Source organism: Indicator indicator, chromosome 29, assembly GCF_027791375.1.
Source record: "Indicator indicator isolate 239-I01 chromosome 29, UM_Iind_1.1, whole genome shotgun sequence".
NCBI classification, from domain to species: Eukaryota; Metazoa; Chordata; class Aves; order Piciformes; family Indicatoridae; genus Indicator; species Indicator indicator.
This window is the reverse complement of record NC_072038.1, coordinates 2712257-2734210: the sequence shown is the minus strand read 5'-3', so window position 1 is coordinate 2734210 and position 21954 is coordinate 2712257. Positions and strand designations below refer to the sequence as shown.

The 21954-nt window shown below is 54.3% G+C and overlaps 1 protein-coding gene across 1 annotated transcript in view; it reads right to left on the bottom strand.

Moving 5' to 3' along the window:
- DNAH9 (dynein axonemal heavy chain 9) overlaps window positions 1-21954 on the bottom strand; it is a 243779-nt gene that overhangs the window by 162140 nt on the left and 59685 nt on the right. The window contains exons 29-32 of the mRNA XM_054394050.1: window positions 21295-21452; window positions 20192-20330; window positions 3212-3499; window positions 2183-2393 (exon numbers count right to left, since the gene is read on the bottom strand). Of these exons, the coding sequence (XP_054250025.1) occupies window positions 2183-2393; window positions 3212-3499; window positions 20192-20330; window positions 21295-21452 (796 nt within the window). The remainder of the gene's footprint in view (window positions 1-2182; window positions 2394-3211; window positions 3500-20191; window positions 20331-21294; window positions 21453-21954) is intronic.

Genomic DNA, 21954 nt, shown 5'->3' with positions numbered 1-21954 from the left:
CATGCAGCCTGACAGCCCCAGGAAGGGCTTTACAGAATCACAGAAACACCCCTAAACTATAGCCCCAAGCACCACGTCCAAACCACCTTGAAACACAGCCAGGCTTGGCGACTCCACCACCTCCCTGGGCAGCACATTCCAGTGCCTGACCACTCTTGATGGGAAAAATGTTTTCCTACCGTCCAGTCTAAACCTACCCTGTCACAGCTTGAGGCCATTCCCTCTTGTTCTATCACTAATTACCTGTGAGAAGAGATCAGCAGCAGCCTCTCCACAACCTCCTTTCAGGTAGTTGTAGACAGCCATGAGGTCTCCCCTCAGCCTCCTCTTTTCCAAGCTAACCATCCCCAGCTCCTTCAGTTGCTCTCCATCAGATATATTTTCCAGGTCCTTCACAGCTTCTTTGCCCTCCTCTGCACTGCCTCCAGCACCTCCATATCTCTCTTGTATTCTCCTCTGACCTCAGTACAGACCCCCCCCCGGAACTGCAGAGAAGGGCTTGGTTCTACAAAGAACACTTTGAGGGTTCCCCTGGGGGAGCCTTTACCACCTAACCTGTAGCCTTTTCAAGTGCTGCTAATGCAAGGGGTGACAGGACAAAAACAGGAAAAGAAGGGGCTGGTCCTTCAGGGCACATCACCTCTGGCAGGCTGGGGTGAGACTCCCTCTGCCAACAAGAAACAGGAGTGGGGAAGACACTAAACACTGCTTTGAACCCTGGGGCAGGAGTCCTGCAGGCTCCCTTGAAATCATCCTAGGTCATTAGCAAGGCCAAGTGCTGGGTCCTGCACTAGGCCACAACAACCCCACGAAGGCTGCAGGTGTGGGGCAGAGTGGATGGAAACTGCCCAGTGGAAAAGGATCTGGGGGTGTTGATCAGCAGCAGGCTGAAGATGAGCCAGGGAGTGCCCAGGTGGCCAAGAAGGCCACCAGCATCCTGGCCTGGATCAGCAATGCTGTGGACAGCAGGAGCAGGGCAGGGATTGTCCTCCTGTCCTGGGCACTGCTCAAATCCTGCAGCCTACATACAGAGTTCATTCTGCATCCTCCTTCCCTCTGTCATTTGGATTTAGGGTCCCTAATTACAATTGAAAAGAAGTCAACCCTGGCTCTGGAGCAGAGCAGGGGTCAGGAAGGGTCAGGGGTGGAGGCAGGGAAGGTGGGTGGCAGCTCACCTGCTGGTGGTCTTCTGGCCAAGGATGATTTCTGACAATGCCTTCGCTTCTCTCCCCTACACCTCCCTAACCCACCTCAAACCAGACCTACCTGTCCCTGTTGGTCACCACTCCAGGTCCCTGTGGTCTCCCAGCAGGCTTTAGCTGCTGGTTGTCCTCAGGAGCAGCCAACAGCCTGGAGGACAGGGGCCAGGCAGCGATGTCAGCTGGAGGAACAACCCTTCAGGGCTGCTGTGTGTGCCACCAGCTATGGACCCCTGGAGGTGGCACACTGAGGAGGGCCCCAGTGCACAGTGCTCCAGCCAACCCCAAAACACTGCCTGCCCCCTTGAGCAGCTGGGCAGTGTTGGCACAGATGGCCATGGCAAGGACCTGATGGCAAGGGTTAGAGCAGCTTCATCTTACACTTCCACTGGAACTCGAAAAAGCTCAACCACTCTGTTGTCCTCTCAGCAACAATCTCCCATGGCCATGGGCAGCAGGCAAGTGCCTGGCTTCCAGAAAATCACAGAATGGTTTGGGTTGGAAAAGCCTTCTGAGATCATCCAGTCCAACCTTCAACCCAACCCCACCATGGCCACCAAACCATGGCCCCAACTGCCATGGCCACACCTTGCTGGAACACCTCCACCACCTCCCTGGGCAGCCTCTGCCAATCCCTGACCACTCTTGCACCAAAGAAGTTTTTCTTCATCTCCAACCTAACCCTCCCCTGGCACAATTTCAGGTCATTTCCTCTCCTTCTGTCACCTGATGCTAGGGAGCAGAGCCCAACCCCCACCTGGCTCCAGCCTCCTCTCAGGAGCTGTAGAGAGCAATGAGGTCTCCCTCAGCCTCCTCTTCTCCACACTAAACACCCCCAGCTCCCTCACTGCTGCTCCCCAGCCCTGTTCTCCAGACCCTTCACCAGCTTGCAGATCATGCACAGAACCATTCTGCTGCTGCTCAGGGAGGTCACTGGCAACAGCCTCCTTCATCCCTACGCTCAGGCAGGAGAAGACATTTACCATCCTTCCACTCTCTCGTTGAAGGGTTAATGATGCCAAAAAGCTCATCGTTGGTGACAGCCTTGGGGTTGAGGTCTGCCCAGACTGGACGTCTCCTCATGATCTGGTAGGTCCTGTTCAGGGATCTCAGCACCTGGGACTTGCCTGTGCCCGCGCTGCCCACCACGAAGACAGAGTGCCGGACGGTCAGCAGCTCCTCCAGCTGCACCACCTGGGAAAGAAACCCCACAGCTCACCCACAGGTACCCAGCTGGAGCTCACATCCACAAAATACCTCCCCTGGAGCCTCTTCTTCAGAAAGATGTGGCCCAGAGACACAAATGGATTCCACTCTCAGTTTGGTCCAGCCACACTGATCAGGATGGGTGCAGTCCTCAGCCTTCAGACAAAGCCCCAGCACCACCTACACCTGAGAGTCATCAGCCAGGAAGGCTCTGCTCTCCAGGGCCCTGCTTCCATCAGCCTGCAAGAGTTAGCTCCTTTGGAAGCTCAGAGCCTGAGCCAGTGATGGCTTTAGGGGAGGATGTAACTGCATCAGACCCAGCACCTGATTGTCCTCCACCGAGATCTGCCTGCAGGGACAATACTGTGCAGAACTCTCTTGGAGAAGCAAAGACAACTGAGAAAGCCCAAGTGACAGAATGGTGATGGGCATCACAACATCACAGAATGGTCTGCTTTGGAAGGGACCCCAGAAATCACCTAGTTCCAACCTCCCTGCCATGGCCAGGGACACCACCCACCAGACCAGGCTGCTCAAGGCCCTGTGACCATCTTGAGGCTTGGAGCCTCCACCACCTCCCTGTGCAGCCTGTTCCAGTGTCTCCCAGCCTCACTGTGCAGAACCTCCTCCTGATGTCCAACCTAACTCTGCCCTACTCCAGGTTCAAACCCCGCTCCTATCCTCACAGCCCCTCTGAACAGTCCCTCCCCAGCCTGCCTGCAGGTCCCCCTCTTGGCCAGCTCTGGACCCACTCTAGCAGTTCCCCATCCTTGATGCAGGTGCAGCAGAAGATGATTTGGTCTTACTTTGAGCACGAAGTTGTCCTCAGGCTGCAGCTGGAGGTCCAGCACTGCCTGCCTGACCAAGCACTCGAAGTGCAGGTCCTGCTTCCGGGGCACCTCCAGTGCAGGGAAGAGGTCCCCGATGAGCCCCAGGAACACCGGGAGGTCATCGCTGACGAGCTTGGGGACGTTGAAGTCACGCAGAGAGCGCATCAGGACCTGCTCCTCAGGGCGATCCGGGTCCCCTCTCTTGAGGGATCCAGCAACAACCAGCACTGACTTAATGGCTCGCAGGCCCCAGTCGTAGTGATCCTAGAGGGAAGAGCAGTGTGTGACCAGCACTGTGTGTGTGTGACCAGCACTGTGTGTGTGTGACCAGTACTATATGTGTGTGACCAGCACTGTGTGAGTATGACCAGCACTGTGTGTGACCAGCACTGTGTGTGTGTGACCAGCACTGTGTGTGTGTGACCAGCACTATATGTGTGTGACCAGCACGGTGTGTGTGACCAGCACTGTGTGTGTGTGACCAGCACTGTGTGTGTGTGACCAGTACTATATGTGTGTGACCAGCACTGTGTGAGTATGACCAGCACTGTGTGTGACCAGCACTGTGTGTGTGTGACCAGCACTGTGTGTGTGTGACCAGCACTGTGTGTGTGACCAGCATTGTCTCTGTGTGACCAGCATTGTGTGTGACCAGCACTGTGTGTGTGACCAGCACTGTGTGTGTGTGACCAGCATTGTGTGTGACCAGCACTGTGTGTGTGTGACCAGCACTGTGTGTGTGTGACCAGCACTGTGTGTGACCAGCACTGTGTGTGTGACCAGCACTGTGTGTGTGTGACCAGCACTGTGTGTGACCAGCACTGTGTGTGTGTGACCAGCACTGTGTGTGTGTGACCAGCACTATATGTGTGTGACCAGCACTGTGTGTGTGTGACCAGCACTGTGTGTGTGACCAGCACTGTGTGTGTGTGACCAGCATTGTGTGTGACCAGCACTGTGTGTGTGTGACCAGCACTGTGTGTGTGTGACCAGCATTGTGTGTGACCAGCACTGTGTGTGTGACCAGCATTGTGTCTGTGTGACCAGCATTGTGTGTGACCAGCACTGCGTGTGTGACCAGCACTGTGTGTGTGTGACCAGCACTGTGTGTGTGACCAGCACTGTGTGTGTGACCAGCACTGTGTGTGTGACCAGCACTGTGTGTGTGACCAGCATTGTGTGTGTGACCAGCACTGTGTGTGTGACCAGCACTGTGTGTGTGTGACCAGCATTGTGTGTGTGTGACCAGCATTGTGTGTGTGACCAGCACTGTGTGTGACCAGCACTGTGTGTGTGACCAGCACTGTGTGTGTGACCAGCACTGTGTGTGTGTGACCAGCACTGTGTGTGTGACCAGCACTGTGTGTGACCAGCACTGTGTGTGTGACCAGCACTGTGTGTGACCAGCATTGTGTCTGTGTGACCAGCATTGTGTGTGACCAGCACTGTATGTGTGTGACCAGCACTGTCTGTGACCAGCACTGTGTGTGTGTGACCAGCACTGTGTGTGTGTGACCAGCATTGTGTGTGTGTGACCAGCACTGTGTGTGTGACCAGCACTGTGTGCGTGTGACCAGCACTGTGTGTGTGACCAGCACTGTGTGTTTGTGACCAGCACTGTGTGTGTGTAACCAGCAATGTGTGTGTGACCAGCACTGTGTGCGTGTGACCAGCACTGTGTGTGTGACCAGCACTGTGTGTTTGTGACCAGCACTGTGTGTGTGTAACCAGCACTGTGTCTTTGTGACCAGCACTGTGTGTGTGTGACCAGCACTGTGTCTTTGTGACCAGCACTGTGTGTGTGTGACCAGCACTGTGTGTGTGGCCAGCACTGTGTTTGTGACCTGCACTGTGTGTGTGTGACCAGCACTATATGTGTGTGACCAGCACTGTGTGTGACCAGCATTGTGTCTGTGTGACCAGCACTGTGTGTGACCAGCACTGTGTGTGTGACCAGCACTGTGTGTGTGACCAGCACTGTGCGTGTGACCAGCACTGTGTGTGACCAGCATTGTGTGTGACCAGCACTGTGTGTGTGTGACCAGCACTGTGTGTGACCAGCACTGTGTGTGACCAACACTGTGTGTGTGTGACCAGCACTGTGTGTGACCAGCACTGTGTGTGTGACCAGCACTGTGTGTGTGTGACCAGCACTGTGTGTGTGTGACCAGCACTGTGTGTGACCAGCATTGTGTCTGTGTGACCAGCACTGTGTGTGACCAGCACTGTGTGTGACAGCACTGTGTGTGTGACAGCACTGTGTGTGTGTGACCAACACTGTGTGTGTGTCACCAACACTGTGTGTTTGTGACCAGCACTGTGTGTGTGTGACCAGCACTTTGTGTGTGACCAGCACTGTATATTTGTGACCAGCACTGTGTGTGTGTGACCAGCACTGTGTGTGTGTGACCAGCACTGTGTGTGCCCAGCACTGTGTTTGTGACCAGCACTGTGTGTGTGTGACCAGCACTGTGTGTGTGACCAGCACTGTGTGTGACCAGCATTGTGTGTGTGTGACCAGCACTGTGTGTGTGACCAGCACTGTGTGTGTGACCAGCACTGTGTGTGACCAGCATTGTGTGTGTGTGACCAGCACTGTGTGTGACCAGCATTGTGTGTGTGTGACCAGCACTGTGTGTGTGACCAGCACTGTGTGTGTGTGACCAGCATTGTGTGTGTGTGACCAGCACTGTGTGTGACCAGCACTGTTTGTGTGACCAGCACTGTGTGTGTGTGACCAGCACTGTGTGTGACCAGCACTCTGTGTGTGACCAGCACTGTGTGTGTGTGACCAGCACTGTGTGTGTGACCAGCACTGTGTGTGACCAGCACTGTGTGTGTGACAGCACTGTGTGTGTGTGACCAGCACTGTGTGTGACCAGCACTGTGTGTCTAACCAGCACTGTGTGTGTGACCAGCACTGTGTTTGTCACCAGCACTGTGTGTGTGACCAGCAATGTGTGTGTGTGACCAGCACTGTGTGTGACCACCACTGTGTGTGTGACCAGCACTGTGTGTGTGTGACCAGCAATGTGTGTGTGTGACCAGCACTGTGTGTGACCAGCACTGTGTGTGTGTCACCAGCACTGTATGTGACCAGCATTGTGTGTGACAGCACAGTGTGTGTGTGACAGCACTGTGTGTGTGTGACCAGCACTGTGTGTGTGTGACCAGCACTGTGTGTGTGTGACCAGCAATGTGTGTGTGTGACCAGCACTGTGTGTGTGTGACCAGCAATGTGTGTGTGTGACCAGCACTGTGTGTGTGTGACCAGCACTGTGTGTCTGACCAGCACTGTGTGTGTGTGACCAGCACTGTGTGTGTGTGACCAGCACTGTGTGTCTGACCAGCACTGTGTGTGTGACCAGCACTGTGTTTGTCACCAGCACTGTGTGTGACCAGCACTGTGTGTGTGTGACCAGCACTGTGTGTGACCACCACTGTGTGTGTGACCAGCACTGTGTGTGTGTGACCAGCAATGTGTGTGTGTGACCAGCACTGTGTGTGACCACCACTGTGTGTGTGACCAGCACTGTGTGTGACCAGCACTCTGTGTGTGTGACCAGCGCTGTGTGTGACCAGCACTGTGTGTGTGTGACCAGCACTGTGTGTGTGTGACCAGCACTGTGTGTGACAGCACTGTGTGTGACCAGCACTGTGTGTGTGTGACCAGCACTGTGTGTGTGACCAGCACTGTGTGTGTGTGACCAGCACTGTGTGTGTGTGACCAGCACTTTGTGTGTGACCAGCCTTGTGTGTTTGTGACCAGCACTGTGTGTGTGTGACCAGCACTTTGTGTGTGACCAGCACTGTGTGTGTGTGACCAGCACTGTGTGTTTGTGACCAGCACTGTGTGTGTGACCAGCACTGTGTGTGACCAGCACTGTGTGTGTGTGACCAGCACTGTGTGTGTGTGACCAGCACTGTGTGTGTGACCAGCACTGTGTGTGTGTGACCAGCACTGTGTGTGTGACCAGCACTGTGTGTGACCAGCACTGTGTGTGTGTGACCAGCACTTTGTGTGTGACCAGCACTGTGTGTGTGTGACCAGCACTGTGTGTGTGACCAGCACTGTGTGTGACCAACACTGTGTGTGACCAGCACTGTATGTGTGACCAGCACTGTGTGTGTGTGACCAGCACTGTGTGTGACAGCACTGTGTGTGTGACAGCACTGTGTGTGACCAGCACTGTGTGTGTGTGACCAGCACTGTGTGTGTATGACCAGCACTGCGTGTGACCAGCACTGTGTGTTTGTGACCAGCACTGAGTGTGTGTGACCAGCACTTTGTGTGTGACCAGCACTGTGTGTGTGACCAGCACTGTGTGTGTGTGACCAGTATTGTGTGTGACCAGCACTGTGTGTGTGACCAGCACTGTGTGTGTGTGACCAGCACTTTGTGTGTGTGACCAGCACTTTGTGTGTGACCAGCACTGTGTGTGTGACCAGCATTGTGTGTGTGTGACCAGCACTGTGTGTGTGTGACCAGCACTGTGTGTGACCAGCACTGTGTGTGTGTGACCAGCACTGTGTGTGTGTGACCAGCACTGTGTGTGACCAGCACTGTGTGTGTGTGACCAGCACTGTGTGTGTGTGATCAGCACTGTGTGTGACCAGCACTGTGTGTGTGTGACAGACACTGTGTGTGTGTGACCAGCACTGTGTGTGTGACCAGCACTGTGTGTGTGACCAGCAATGTGTGTGTGTGACCAGCACTGTGTGTGTGTGACCAGCACTGTATGTGTGTCACCAGCACTGTGTGTCTGTGACCAGCAATGTGTGTGTGTGACCAGCACTGTGTGTGTGTGACCAGCACTGTGTGTGACCAGCACTGTGTGTGTGTGACCTGCTCTGTGTGTGACCAGCACTGTGTGTGACCAGCATTGTGTGTGTGTGACCAGCACTGTGTGTGTGTGACCAGCAATGTGTGTGTGTGACCAGCACTTTGTGTGTGACCAGCACTGTGTGTGTGTGACCAGCACTGTGTGTGTGTGACCAGCAATGTGTGTGTGTGACCAGCACTGTGTGTGTGACCAGCACTGTGTGTGACCAGCACTGTGTGTGACCAGCATTGTGTGTGTGTGACCAGCACTTTGTGTGTGACCAGCACTGTGTGTGTGTGACCAGCACTGTGTGTGACCAGCACTGTGTGTGACCAGCACTGTGTGTGTGTGACCAGCACTGTGTGTGTGTGACCAGCAATGTGTGTGTGACCAGCACTGTGTGTGACCAGCACTGTGTGTGTGTGACCAGCACTCTGTGTGTGACCAGCACTGTGTGTGACCAGCACTGTGTGTGACCAGCACTGTGTGTGTGTGACCAGCACTGTGTGTGTGACCAGCACTGTGTGTGTGACCAGCACTGTGTGACCAGCACTGTGTGTGTGTGACCAGCACTGTGTGTGTGTGACCAGCACTGTGTGTGACCAACACTGTGTGTGACCAGCACTGTATGTGTGACCAGCACTGTGTGTGTGTGACCAGCACTGTGTGTGACAGCACTGTGTGTGTGACAGCACTGTGTGTGACCAGCACTGTGTGTGTGTGACCAGCACTGTGTGTGTGTGACCAGCACTTTGTGTGTGACCAGCACTGTGTGTGTGACCAGCACTGTGTGTGTGTGACCAGCACTGTGTGTGTGTGACCAGCACTGTGTGTGTGTGACCAGTATTGTGTGTGACCAGCACTGTGTGTGTGACCAGCACTTTGTGTGTGTGACCAGCACTTTGTGTGTGACCAGCACTGTGTGTGTGACCAGCACTGTGTGTGTGTGACCAGCACTGTGTGTGACCAGCACTGTGTGTGTGTGACCAGCACTGTGTGTGTGTGACCAGCACTGTGTGTGACCAGCACTGTGTGTGTGTGACAGACACTGTGTGTGTGTGACCAGCACTGTGTGTGTGAGCAGCACTGTGTGTGTGACCAGCAATGTGTGTGTGTGACCAGCACTGTGTGTGTGTGACCAGCACTGTATGTGTGTCACCAGCACTGTGTGTCTGTGACCAGCAATGTGTGTGTGTGACCAGCACTGTGTGTGACCAGCACTGTGTGTGTGTGACCAGCACTGTGTGTGACCAGCACTGTGTGTGACCAGCACTGTGTGTGTGTGACCAGCACTGTGTGTGTGTGACCAGCACTTGTGTGTGACCAGCACTGTGTGTGTGTGACCAGCACTGTGTGTGTGTGACCAGCACTGTGTGTGTGTGACCAGCACTGTGTGTGTGACCAGCACTGTGTGTGACCAGCACTGTGTGTGACCAGCATTGTGTGTGTGTGACCAGCACTTTGTGTGTGACCAGCACTGTGTGTGTGTGACCAGCACTGTGTGTGACCAGCACTGTGTGTGTGTGACCAGCACTGTGTGTGTGACCAGCACTGTGTGTGACCAGCACTGTGTGTGACCAGCACTGTGTGTGTGTGACCAGCACTGTGTGTGTGACCAGCACTGTGTGTGTGACCAGCACTGTGTGTGACCAGCACTGTGTGTGTGTGACCAGCACTGTGTGTGTGTGACCAGCACTGTATGTGTGTCACCAGCACTGTGTGTCTGTGACCAGCAATGTGTGTGTGTGACCAGCACTGTGTGTGTGTGACCAGCACTGTGTGTGACCAGCACTGTGTGTGTGTGACCTGCTCTGTGTGTGACCAGCACTGTGTGTGACCAGCATTGTGTGTGTGTGACCAGCACTGTGTGTGTGTGACCAGCAATGTGTGTGTGTGACCAGCACTTTGTGTGTGACCAGCACTGTGTGTGACCAGCACTGTGTGTGTGTGACCAGCAATGTGTGTGTGTGACCAGCACTGTGTGTGTGACCAGCACTGTGTGTGACCAGCACTGTGTGTGACCAGCATTGTGTGTGTGTGACCAGCACTTTGTGTGTGACCAGCACTGTGTGTGTGTGACCAGCACTGTGTGTGACCAGCACTGTGTGTGACCAGCACTGTGTGTGTGTGACCAGCACTGTGTGTGTGTGACCGGCAATGTGTGTGTGACCAGCACTGTGTGTGACCAGCACTGTGTGTGTGTGACCAGCACTGTGTGTGTGACCAGCACTGTGTGTGACCAGCACTGTGTGTGTGACCAGCACTGTGTGTGTGTGACCAGCACTGTGTGTGTGTGACCAGCACTTTGTGTGTGACCAGCACTGTGTGTGTGACCAGCACTGTGTGTGACCAGCACTGTGTGTGTGACCAGCACTGTGTGTGTGTGACCAGCATTGTGTGTGTGTGACCAGCATTGTGTGTGTGACCAGCACTGTGTGTGACCAGCACTGTGTGTGTGACCAGCACTGTGTGTGTGACCAGCACTGTGTGTGTGTGACCAGCACTGTGTGTGACCAGCACTTTGTGTGTGACCAGCACTGTGTGTGACCGACAATGTGTGTGTGTGACCAGCATTGTGTGTGTGTGACCAGCACTGTGTGTGACCAGCACTGTGTGTGTGTGACCAGCACTGTGTGTGACCAGCACTGTGTGTGTGTGACCAGCACTGTGTGTGTGTGACCAGCACTGTGTGTGTGACCAGCACTGTGTGTGACCAGCACTGTGTGTGTGTGACCAGCACTGTGTGTGTGACCAGCACTGTGTGTGTGACCGACAATGTGTGTGTGTGACCAGCACTATATGTGTGTGACCAGCACTGTGTGTGTGTGACCAGCACTGTGTGTGTGACCAGCACTGTGTGACCAGCACTGTGTGTGTGTGACCAGCACTGTGTGTGTGTGACCAGCACTGTGTGTTTGTGACCAGCACTGTGTGACCAGCACTGTGTGTGTGTGACCAGCACTGTGTGTGACCAGCACTATATGTGTGTGACCAGCACTGTGTGTGACCAGCATTGTGTCTGTGTGACCAGCACTGTGTGTGTGTGACCAGCACTGTGTGTGTGTGACCAGCATTGTGTGTGTGTGACCAGCACTTTGTGTGTGACCAGCACTGTGTGTGTGTGACCAGCACTGTGTGTTTGTGACCAGCACTGTGTGACCAGCACTGTGTGTGTGTGACCAGCACTGTGTGTGTGTGACCAGCATTGTGTGTGACAGCACTGTGTGTGTGACAGCACTGTGTATGTGTGACCAGCACTGTGTGTGTGTGACCAGCACTGTGTGTTTGTGACCAGCACTGTGTGCGTGACCAGCACTGTGTGTGTGTGACCAGCATTGTGTGTGTGTGACCAGCACTGTGTGTGTGTGACCAGCACTGTGTGTGACCAGCATTGTGTCTGTGTGACCAGCACTGTGTGTGACCAGCATTGTGTGTGACAGCACTGTGTGTCTGACCAGCACTGTGTGTGTGTGACCAGCACTGTGTGTGACCAGCACTGTATGTGTGTCACCAGCACTGTGTGTGTGTGACCAGCACTGTGTGTGTGACCAGCACTGTGTGTGACAGCACTGTGTGTGACCAGCACTGTGTGTGTGACCAGCACTGTGTGTTTGTGACCAGCACTGTGTGTGTGTGACCAGCACTGTGTGTGTGTGACCAGCACTGTGTTTGTGACCAGCACTGTGTGTGTGTGACCAGCACTGTGTGTTTGTGACCAGCACTGTGTGTGTGACCAGCACTGTGTGTGACCAGCACTGTGTGTGACCAGCATTGTGTGTGTGTGACCAGCACTGTGTGTGTGTGACCAGCACTGTGTGTGACCAGCACTGTGTGTGTGTGACCAGCACTGTGTGTGTGACCAGCACTGTGTGTGACCAGCACTGTGTGTGTGTGACCAGCACTGTGTGTGACCAGCACTGTGTGTGTGTGACCAGCACTGTGTGTGTGACCAGCACTGTGTGTGTGTGACCAGCACTGTATGTGTGTCACCAGCACTGTGTGTGACCAGCACTGTGTGTGTGACAGCACTGTGTGTGTGTGACCAGCAATGTGTGTGTGTGACCAGCACTGTGTGTTTGTGACCAGCACTGTGTGTGACCAGCACTGTGTGTGTGTGACCAGCACTGTGTGTGTGTGACCTGCTCTGTGTGTGACCAGCACTGTGTGTGACCAGCACTGTGTGTGTGTGACCAGCACTTTGTGTGTGACCAGCACTGTGTGTGTGTGACCAGCACTGTGTGTGTGTGACCAGCAATGTGTGTGTGTGACCAGCACTGTGTGTGTGACCAGCACTGTGTGTGACCAGCACTGTGTGTGACCAGCATTGTGTGTGTGTGACCAGCACTTTGTGTGTGACCAGCACTGTGTGTGTGTGACCAGCACTGTGTGTGTGTGACCAGCAATGTGAGTGTGACCAGCACTGTGTGTGACCAGCACTGTGTGTGTGTGACCACCACTGTGTGTGTGACCAGCACTGTGTGTGTGACCAGCACTGTGTGTGACCAGCATTGTGTGTGTGTGAGCAGCACTTTGTGTGTGACCAGCACTGTGTGTGTGTGACCAGCACTGTGTGTGACCAGCACTGTGTGTGACCAACACTGTGTGTTTGTGACCAGCACTGTGTGTTTGTGACCAGCACTGTGTGTGTGACCAGCACTGTGTGTGTGTGACCAGCACTGTGTGTGTGACCAGCACTGTGTGTGACCAACACTGTGTGTGACCAGCACTGTATGTGTGTCACCAGCACTGTGTGTGTCACCAGCACTGTGTGTCTGTGACCAGCATTGTGTGTGTGTGACCAGCACTGTGTGTGTGTGACCAGTACTGTGTGTGACCAGCACTGTGTGTGTGACCAGCACTATGTGTGTGTGACCAGCAATGTGTGTGTGACCAGCACTGTGTGTGTGTGACCAGCACTGTGTTTGTGACCAGCATTGTGTTTGTGACCAGCACTGTGTGTGACCAGCATTGTGTGTGTGTGACCAGCACTGTGTGTGTGACCAGCACTGTTTGTGACCAGCACTGTGTGTGTCACCAGCACTGTGTGTGTGTGACCAGCACTGTGTGTGTGTCACCAGCACTGAATGTGACCAGCATTGTGTGTGACAGCACTGTGTGTGTGTGACCAGCACTGTATGTGTGACCAGCACTGTGTGTGTGTCACCAGCACTGTGTGTGTCACCAGCACTGTGTGTGTGTGACCAGCACTGTGTGTGTGTCACCAGCACTGAATATGACCAGCATTGTGTGTGACAGCACTGTGTGTGTGTCACCAGCTCTGTGTGTGACCAGCACTGTGTGTGACCAGCACTGTGGGTGTGTGACCAGCACTGTGGGTGTGTGACCAGCACTGTGTGTGTGCACCAGCTCTGTGTGTGACCAGCACTGTGTGTGACCAGCACTGTGTGTGTGACCAGCACTGTGTGTGTGTAACCAGCACTGTGTGTGACCAGCATTGTGTGTGTGTGACCAGCACTGTGTGTGACCAGCACTGTGTTTGTGACCAGCACTGTGTGTGTGTAACCAGCACTGTGTGTGACCAGCATGTGTGTGTGTGACAGCACTGTGTGTGTGACAGCACTGTGTGTGTGACAGCACTGTGTGTGTGTGACCAGCACTGTGTGTGTGTCACCAGCACTGTGTGTGTGTATGACCAGCACTGTGTGTGTGTGACCAGCACTGTGTGTGACCAGCACTGTGTGTGTGTGACCAGCACTGTGTGTGTGTGACCAGCACTGTGTGTGTGACCAGCACTGTGTGTGACCAGCACTGTGTGTGTGTGACCAGCACTGTGTGTGTGTGACCAGTACTGTGTGTGATCAGCACTGTGTGTGTGTGACCAGCACTATGTGTGTGTGACCAGCACTGTGTTTGTGACCAGCATTGTGTTTGTGACCAGCACTGTGTGTGACCAGCATTGTGTGTGTGTGACCAGCACTGTGTGTGTGACCAGCACTGTTTGTGACCAGCACTGTGTGTGACCAGCACTGTGTGTGTGTGACCAACACTGTATGTGTGACCAGCACTGTGTGTGTGTCACCAGCACTGTGTGTGTGACCAGCACTGTGTGTGTGTGACCAGCATTGTGTGTGACAGCACTGTGTGTGTGTGACCAGCACTGTGTGTGTGTCACCAGCACTGAATGTGACCAGCATTGTGTGTGACAGCACTGTGTGTGTGTCACCAGCTCTGTGTGTGACCAGCACTGTGTGTGACCAGCACTGTGGGTGTGTGACCAGCACTGTGGGTGTGTGACCAGCACTGTGTGTGTGTCACCAGCTCTGTGTGTGACCAGCACTGTGTGTGACCAGCACTGTGTGTGTGACCAGCACTGTGTGTGTGTAACCAGCACTGTGTGTGACCAGCATTGTGTGTGTGTGACCAGCACTGTGTGTGACCAGCACTGTGTTTGTGACCAGCACTGTGTGTGTGTAACCAGCACTGTGTGTGACCAGCATTGTGTGTGTGTGACAGCACTGTGTGTGTGACAGCACTGTGTGTGTGTGACCAGCACTGTGTGTGTGTGACCAGCACTGTGTGTGTGTCACCAGCACTGTGTGTGTGTATGACCAGCACTGTGTGTGTGTGACCAGCACTGTGTGTGACCAGCACTGTGTGTGTGTGACCAGCACTGTGTGTGTGACCAGCACTGTGTGTGACCAGCACTGTGTGTGACCAGCACTGTGTGTGTGTGACCAGCACTGTGTGTGTGTGACCAGCACTTTGTGTGTGACCAGCACTGTGTGTGTGTGACCAGCACTTTGTGTGTGACCAGCACTGTGTGTGTGACCAGCACTGTGTGTGTGTGACCAGCACTGTGTGTGACCAGCACTTTGTGTGTGACCAGCACTGTGTGTGACCGACAATGTGTGTGTGTGACCAGCATTGTGTGTGTGTGACCAGCACTGTGTGTGACCAGCACTGTGTGTGTGACCAGCACTGTGTGTGACCAGCACTGTGTGTGTGTGACCAGCACTGTGTGTGACCAGCACTGTGTGTGTGACCAGCACTGTGTGTGTGACCAGCACTGTGTGTGACCAGCACTGTGTGTGTGTGACCAGCACTGTGTGTGACCAGCACTGTGTGTGTGTGACCAGCACTGTGTGTGTGACCAGCACTGTGTGTGTGTGACCAGCACTGTATGTGTGTCACCAGCACTGTGTGTCTGTGACCAGCAATGTGTGTGTGTGACCAGCACTGTGTGTTTGTGACCAGCACTGTGTGTGACCAGCACTGTGTGTGTGTGACCAGCACTGTGTGTGTGTGACCTGCTCTGTGTGTGACCAGCACTGTGTGTGACCAGCACTGTGTGTGTGTGACCAGCAATGTGTGTGTGTGACCAGCACTGTGTGTGTGACCAGCACTGTGTGTGACCAGCACTGTGTGTGACCAGCATTGCGTGTGTGTGACCAGCACTGTGTGTGTGACCAGCACTGTGTGTGTGACCAGCACTGTGTGTGTGTGACCAGCACTGTGGTGTGACCAGCACTGTGTGTGACCAGCACTGTGTGTGTGTGACCAGCACTGTGTGTGTGACCAGCACTGTGTGTGTGACCAGCACTGTGTGTGACCAGCATTGTGTGTGTGTGACCAGCACTTGTGTGTGACCAGCACTGTGTGTGTGTGACCAGCACTGTGTGTGACCAGCACTGTGTGTGACCAGCACTGTGTGTTGTGACCAGCACTGTGTGTGTGTGACCAGCACTGTGTGTGTGACCAGCACTGTGTGTGTGTGACCAGCACTGTGTGTGACCAGCAATGTGTGTTGTGACCAGCACTGTGTGTGTGTGACCAGCACTGTGTGTGTGTGACCAGCACTGTGTGTGTGACCAGCACTGTGTGTGACCAGCACTGTGTGTGACCAGCACTGTGTGTGTGACCAGCACTGTGTGTGTGACCAGCACTGTGTGTGTGTGAGCAGCACTGTGTGTGTGTGACCAGCACTGTGTGTGTGTGACCAGCACTGTGTGTGACCAGCACTGTGTGTGTGACCAGCACTGTGTGTGTGTGACCAGCACTGTGTGTGTGACCAGCACTGTGTGTGTGTGACCAGCACTGTGTGTGTGACCAGCACTGTGTGTGTGACCAGCACTATGTGTGTGTGACCAGCATTGTGTGTTTGTGACCAGCACTGTGTGTGTGACCAGCACTGTGTGTGTGTGACCAGCACTGTGTGTGTGACCAGCACTGTGTGTGGACCAGCACTGTGTGTGACCAGCACTGTGTGTGTACCAGCACTGTGTGTGTGACCAGCACTGTGTGTGTGACCAGCACTGTGTGTGTGTGACCAGCACTGTGTGTGTGACCAGCACTGTGTGTGACCAGCACTGTGTGTGTGACCAGCACTGTGTGTGTGTGACCAGCACTGTGTGTGTGACCAGCACTGTGTGTGTGACCAGCACTGTGTGTGTGACCAGCATGTGTGTGTGACCAGCACTGTGTGTGACCAGCACTGTGTGTGTGTGACCAGCAGTGTGTGTGTGACCAGCACTGTTGTGTGACCAGCACTGTGTGTGACCAGCACTGTGTGTGTGTGACCAGCACTGTGTGTGTGACCAGCACTGTGTGTGTGTGACCAGCACTGTGTGTGTGACCAGCACTGTGTGTGTGTGACCAGCACTGTGTGTGTGACCAGCACTGTGTGTGTGTGACCAGCACTGTGTGTGTGTGACCAGCACTGTGTGACCAGCACTGTGTGTGACCAGCACTGTGGGTGTGTGACCAGCACTGTGTGTGTGACCAGCACTGTGTGTGTGTGACCAGCACTGTGTGTGTGACCAGCACTGTGTGTGTGACCAGCACTGTGTGTGTGTAACCAGCACTGTGTGACCAGCATGTGTGTGACCAGCACTGTGTGTGTGTGACCAGCACTGTGTGTGACCAGCACTGTGTGTGACCAGCACTGTGTGTGTGTGACCAGCACTGTGTGTGTGTGACCAGCACTGTGTGTGACCAGCACTGTGTGTGTGTGACCAGCACTGTGTGTGACCAGCACTGTGTGTGTGACCAGCACTGTGTGTGTGTGACCAGCACTGTGTGTGTGTGACCAGCACTGTGTGTGACCAGCACTGTGTGTGTGACCAGCACTGTGTGTGTGTGACCAGCACTGTGTGTGTGTGACCAGCACTGTGTGTGTGTGACCAGCACTGTGTGTGTGTGACCAGCACTGTGTGTGTGTGACCAGCACTGTGTGTGACCAGCACTGTGTGTGACAGTACTGTGTGTGTGTGACCAGCACTGTGTGTGTGTGACCAGCACTGTGTGTGTGTGACCAGCACTGTGTGTGTGTCACCAGCACTGTATGTGACCATCATTGTGTGTGACAGCACTGTGTGTGTGTGACCAGCACTGTGTGTGTGACCAGCACTGTGTGTGTGTGACCAGCATTGTGTGTGTGTGACCAGCACTGTGTGTGACCAGCACTGTGTGTGTGACCAGCACTGTGTGTGTGTGACCAGCACTGTGTGACCAGCACTGTGTTTGTGACCTGCACTGTGTGTGTGACCAGCACTGTGTGTGTGACCAGCACTGTGTGTGTGTCACCAGCATTGTGTGTGACCAGCATTGTGTGTGTGTGACCAGCACTCTGTATGTGTGACCAGCACTGTGTGTGTGATCAGCACTGTGTGTGTGACCAGCACTGTGTGTGTGTGACCAGCATTGTGTGTGACCAGCATTGTGTGTGTGTGACCAGCACTCTGTATGTGTGACCAGCACTGTGTGTGTGACCAGCACTGTGTTTGTGACCTGCACTGTGTGTGTGACCAGCACTGTGAGTGTGACCAGCACTGTGTGTGTGTAACCAGCACTGTGTGTGACCAGCATTGTGTGTGTGTGACCAGCACTCTGTATGTGTGACCAGCACTGTGTGTGACCAGCACTGTGTGTGTGTGACCAGCACTCTGTATGTGTGACCAGCACTGTGTGTGACCAGCATTGTGTGTGTGTGACCAGCACTGTGTTTGTGACCTGCACTGTGTGTGTGACCAGCACTGTGTGTGTGTGACCAGCACTGTGTGTGTGTGACCAGTATTGTGTGTGACCAGCACTGTGTGTGTGTGACCAGCACTGTGTGTGTGACCAGCACTGTGTGTGTATGACCAGCACTGTGTGTGACAGCACTGTGTGTGTGACCAGCACTGTGTGTGTGACCAGCACTGTGTGTGTATGACCAGCACTGTGTGTGACAGCACTGTGTGTGTGACCAGCACTGTGTGTGTATGACCAGCACTGTGTGTGTGACAGCACTGTGTGTGTGTGACCAGCACTCTGTGTGTGTGACCAGCACTGTGTGTGTGTGACCAGCACTGTGTGTGAGAAGCACTGTGTGTGACCAGCACTGTGTGTGTGTGACCAGCACTGTGTGTGTATGACCAGCACTGTGTGTGTGACAGCACTGTGTGTGTGTGACCAGCACTCTGTGTGTGTGACCAGCACTGTGTGTGTGTGACCAGCACTGTGTGTGACAAGCACTGTGTGTGACCAGCACTGTGTGTGTGTGACCAGCACTGTGTGTGTATGACCAGCACTGTGTGTGTGACCAGCACTGTGTGTGTGTGACCAGCACTGTGTGTGACCAACACTGTGTGTTTGTGACCAGCACTGTGTGACCAGCACTGTGTGTGTATGACCAGCACTGTGTGTGTATGACCAGCACTGTGTTTGCGACCAGCACTGTGTGTGACCAGCACTGTGTGTTTGTGACCAGCACTGTGTGTGTGACCAGCACTGTGTGTGTATGACCAGCACTGTGTGTGACCAGCACTGTGTGTGACCAGCACTGTGTGTATGACCAGCACTGTGTGTGTGACCAGCACTGTGTGTGTATGACCAGCACTGTGTGTGACCAGCACTGTGTGTTTGTGACCAGCACTGTGTGTGTGACCAGCACTGTGTGTGTGACCAGCACTGTGTGTGTATGACCAGCACTGTGTGTGACCAGCACTGTGTGTTTGTGACCAGCACTGTGTGTGTGACCAGCACTGTGTGTGACCAGCACTGTGTGTGTGACCAGCACTGTGTGACCTGATCTGTGCCACACCATCTGTGGGCTGGCAGTATGACAGCAGCAAGATTTGCACTCTAGAGACCTAAAGCCACCAAGATCACGTTTTCCATCTGGAGTCCTGAGTCAGCTCTCCCCTGCACACAGGTTTGCTGTATGCAAATTGTGCCACAGAAAACCAGGAGTAGTTAGAGTATTATTCTGGAAGGGACCCCACTTGGTCAACACCTTACAGCACAGGGAACTGAACTCAGGGACGGACAGACATCAAAAAACTCTTGCAGGCAGGAGCATCAATGGGGACTAAGAGACTGGAAAGCAAAGGGTCACTGAACACTGCCCCAGACTTGGTGGCATTTGGGTCCATTGAAAAAATCCCTGCTAGTAATCAGAGAATCACAGAATGGTAGGGGTTGGAAGGGACCTCTGGAGATCATCCAGACCACCCCCCTGACAGAGCAGGATCACCTAGGGTAGGTCACACCAGGCAGGTCTTGAAAGTCTCCAGAGAGGGAGACTCCACAACCTCTCTGGGCAGCCTGCTCCAGGGCTCCAGCAACCTCACACTAAAGAGGTTTCTCCTCAGGTTGAGGTGGAACCTCCTGGGTTCCAGTTTGTGTCCATTGCTCCTTGTCCTGTCACTGAGCACCACTGACAAGAGCCTGGCCCTTCTACTTGCCACCCACCCCTCAGATGTTCTTAAACATTGATCAGATCCCTTCTCTTCTTTGTTCCAAACAGCCCCAGGGCTCTCAGTCTCCATTGGCCCTCTTAGCCACAAGGGCTCATTGCTGTCCCATGCAGAACTTGCTGTTTACTAGGACTCCAAGGTCTTCCTCCACAGAGCTGCTTTCCAGCAGGACAAGCCCTGGTCTGTCCTGGTGCCTGGTAAGGCAGCTGCCCAGGTGCCCTTGTCCTGCAGGAAAGCACTTCCACAAAGCCACTGCTCAGATGATCACAAACCAAACACAGTGCAAACACAGTCACTAAAGAAAAGCTGGGAAGCCTCAGCAATGGAGCTGAGCAGCAGAGCTCCACGTGTCTTGCTGCTTCAGGAAATTAGCAGGCATCACCCCAGTAGATCAGACCCCAGGAGATCAGCAGCATCCGCCCCAGAGGCAGGCTCACCTGCTTGGACAGCAGCTCCTTGCAGAGCTGGTACAGAGTGATGAACTTCCTGGCCAGCGCCCGCGCCTCGAGGAAGCCCTCAGCCACCAACATAATCTCACAGATCAGCTCAAAGTCTGGCATCACCATGGCACATGGCCTGGGGAGAGAGGCAAGAGGAGACTGCAGAACAACTATTTCTTGACTACAGGCCTTGGGGGCAGTGGACCTGCAGCTTTATCCTCCAGGTCCTCTCCTCTGAGCTAGGTCCCACTCTGCCTTTCCCATGGCAAGGGTCACAGCTCCTTTGCCCATCCTGTCCTTCCCGGAGCCAGGTGTGCTGGGCAGGGCTGAACCTATCTGTGAATCACAGACCCATGGGCTGGGTTGGCTTGGAAGGGAGATCATCTAGTTCCAACTCCTCTGCCATGGGCAGGGAAACCTCAGATTGTTCAAGACGCCATCCAACCTGGCCTTGAGCACTTCAGTTTCTTTCTAATGTCAAATCCAAACCGAGCTTCTTCCAGCCTGTCCCTCATCCTGTCACTCCAGGCCCTTGTCAAAAGTCCTTCCACAGCTCTCCTGGAGCCCCCTTCAAATCCTGGAAGGCTGCTCTAAGGTCTCCCTGGAGCCTTCTCCTCTGCAGGCTGCCTAAGCCCAACTCTCTCAGCCTGGCTCCCAGCAGAGGGCTTCCAGCCCTGCCAGCATTGCTGTGGCCTCCTCTGGCCCTGCTCCACCAGGTCCCTGTCTGTGCTGAGCACTCCAGAGCTGCCCCAGCACTGCAGGGGGGGTCTGAGCAGAGCACAACAAAGAGGTAGAATCCCCTCCCTGCCCCTGCTGCCCACAGTGCTGGGGATCAGCCCAGGCCAGGCTGGGGCTGGGCTGGCAGCACTCAGTACTGCCTTACATTGAGCTTCTCCTCACCCAGCACTCCCAAGTCCTTCTCCTCAGCACTGCTCTCTGTCCATTTTCTGTCCAGTCTGGATTTGTGCTTGGGATTGCCCTGACCCAGGTACAGGAATCCAGTACAGATGAATTCCCAGGGAGATGAAGGCAAGCCTGCAGGTTCCCACAGACAACCTATGCCAGTCTTACACAGGTCAGAAACCTTGACCTGGACTCACCTGAAGAGAGCTTTAAGGTTCTCAGGTAGCTCTGTTCTCCCTGCATAGCCAGGGTTCATGGTGATGAAGATGCCTACTGAGGGTACCAGCCTGATGTCTTCTCCAAGGAAATTGAAGGATTTCTTCTTCTCCCGGATTGCATCCTGCACACTCTTCACCTAGGAACCAGGACAGTTACAGGGCTCAGGGCTGGCTCATGAAGGACACAGCAGGCAGCAGGGCCTTACCCCCAAGCCATGAGGAATGGGCTAAGCAATGCTTTGCTTTGGGGTTTCACTGACTATACAAAGCTTTAAACATTGTTTGGAGTAACTCTGGGTGCCCACAGCAACCTCCCATCACAATCAAAGCCTGAGGGAACAGCAAGAAGAGCTGAAGAGGCTGGGCAGGCAAACTGCAAGGGAGCTGCAAGGACTTGCACCTTCTCTCCATAAGTCACTGAGCTGCATGGGCCAGAAAAAGCAGCTCAGGAGCAGGATATGCCCCCAAAGTTGCCTGCATCTTAGCTTGGCTTTTGACATCCCCTCTGGGACACATCTCAGCACACCTCACAGTAAAACCACCACCAAAGGCTTCCCAGTGCTCCAGGAGGTCAGGCGCACGAGATGGGGAACAGAGCTGCCCAGGCACCCTCAGCACAGCCAGCACCTAAAGTAGTCA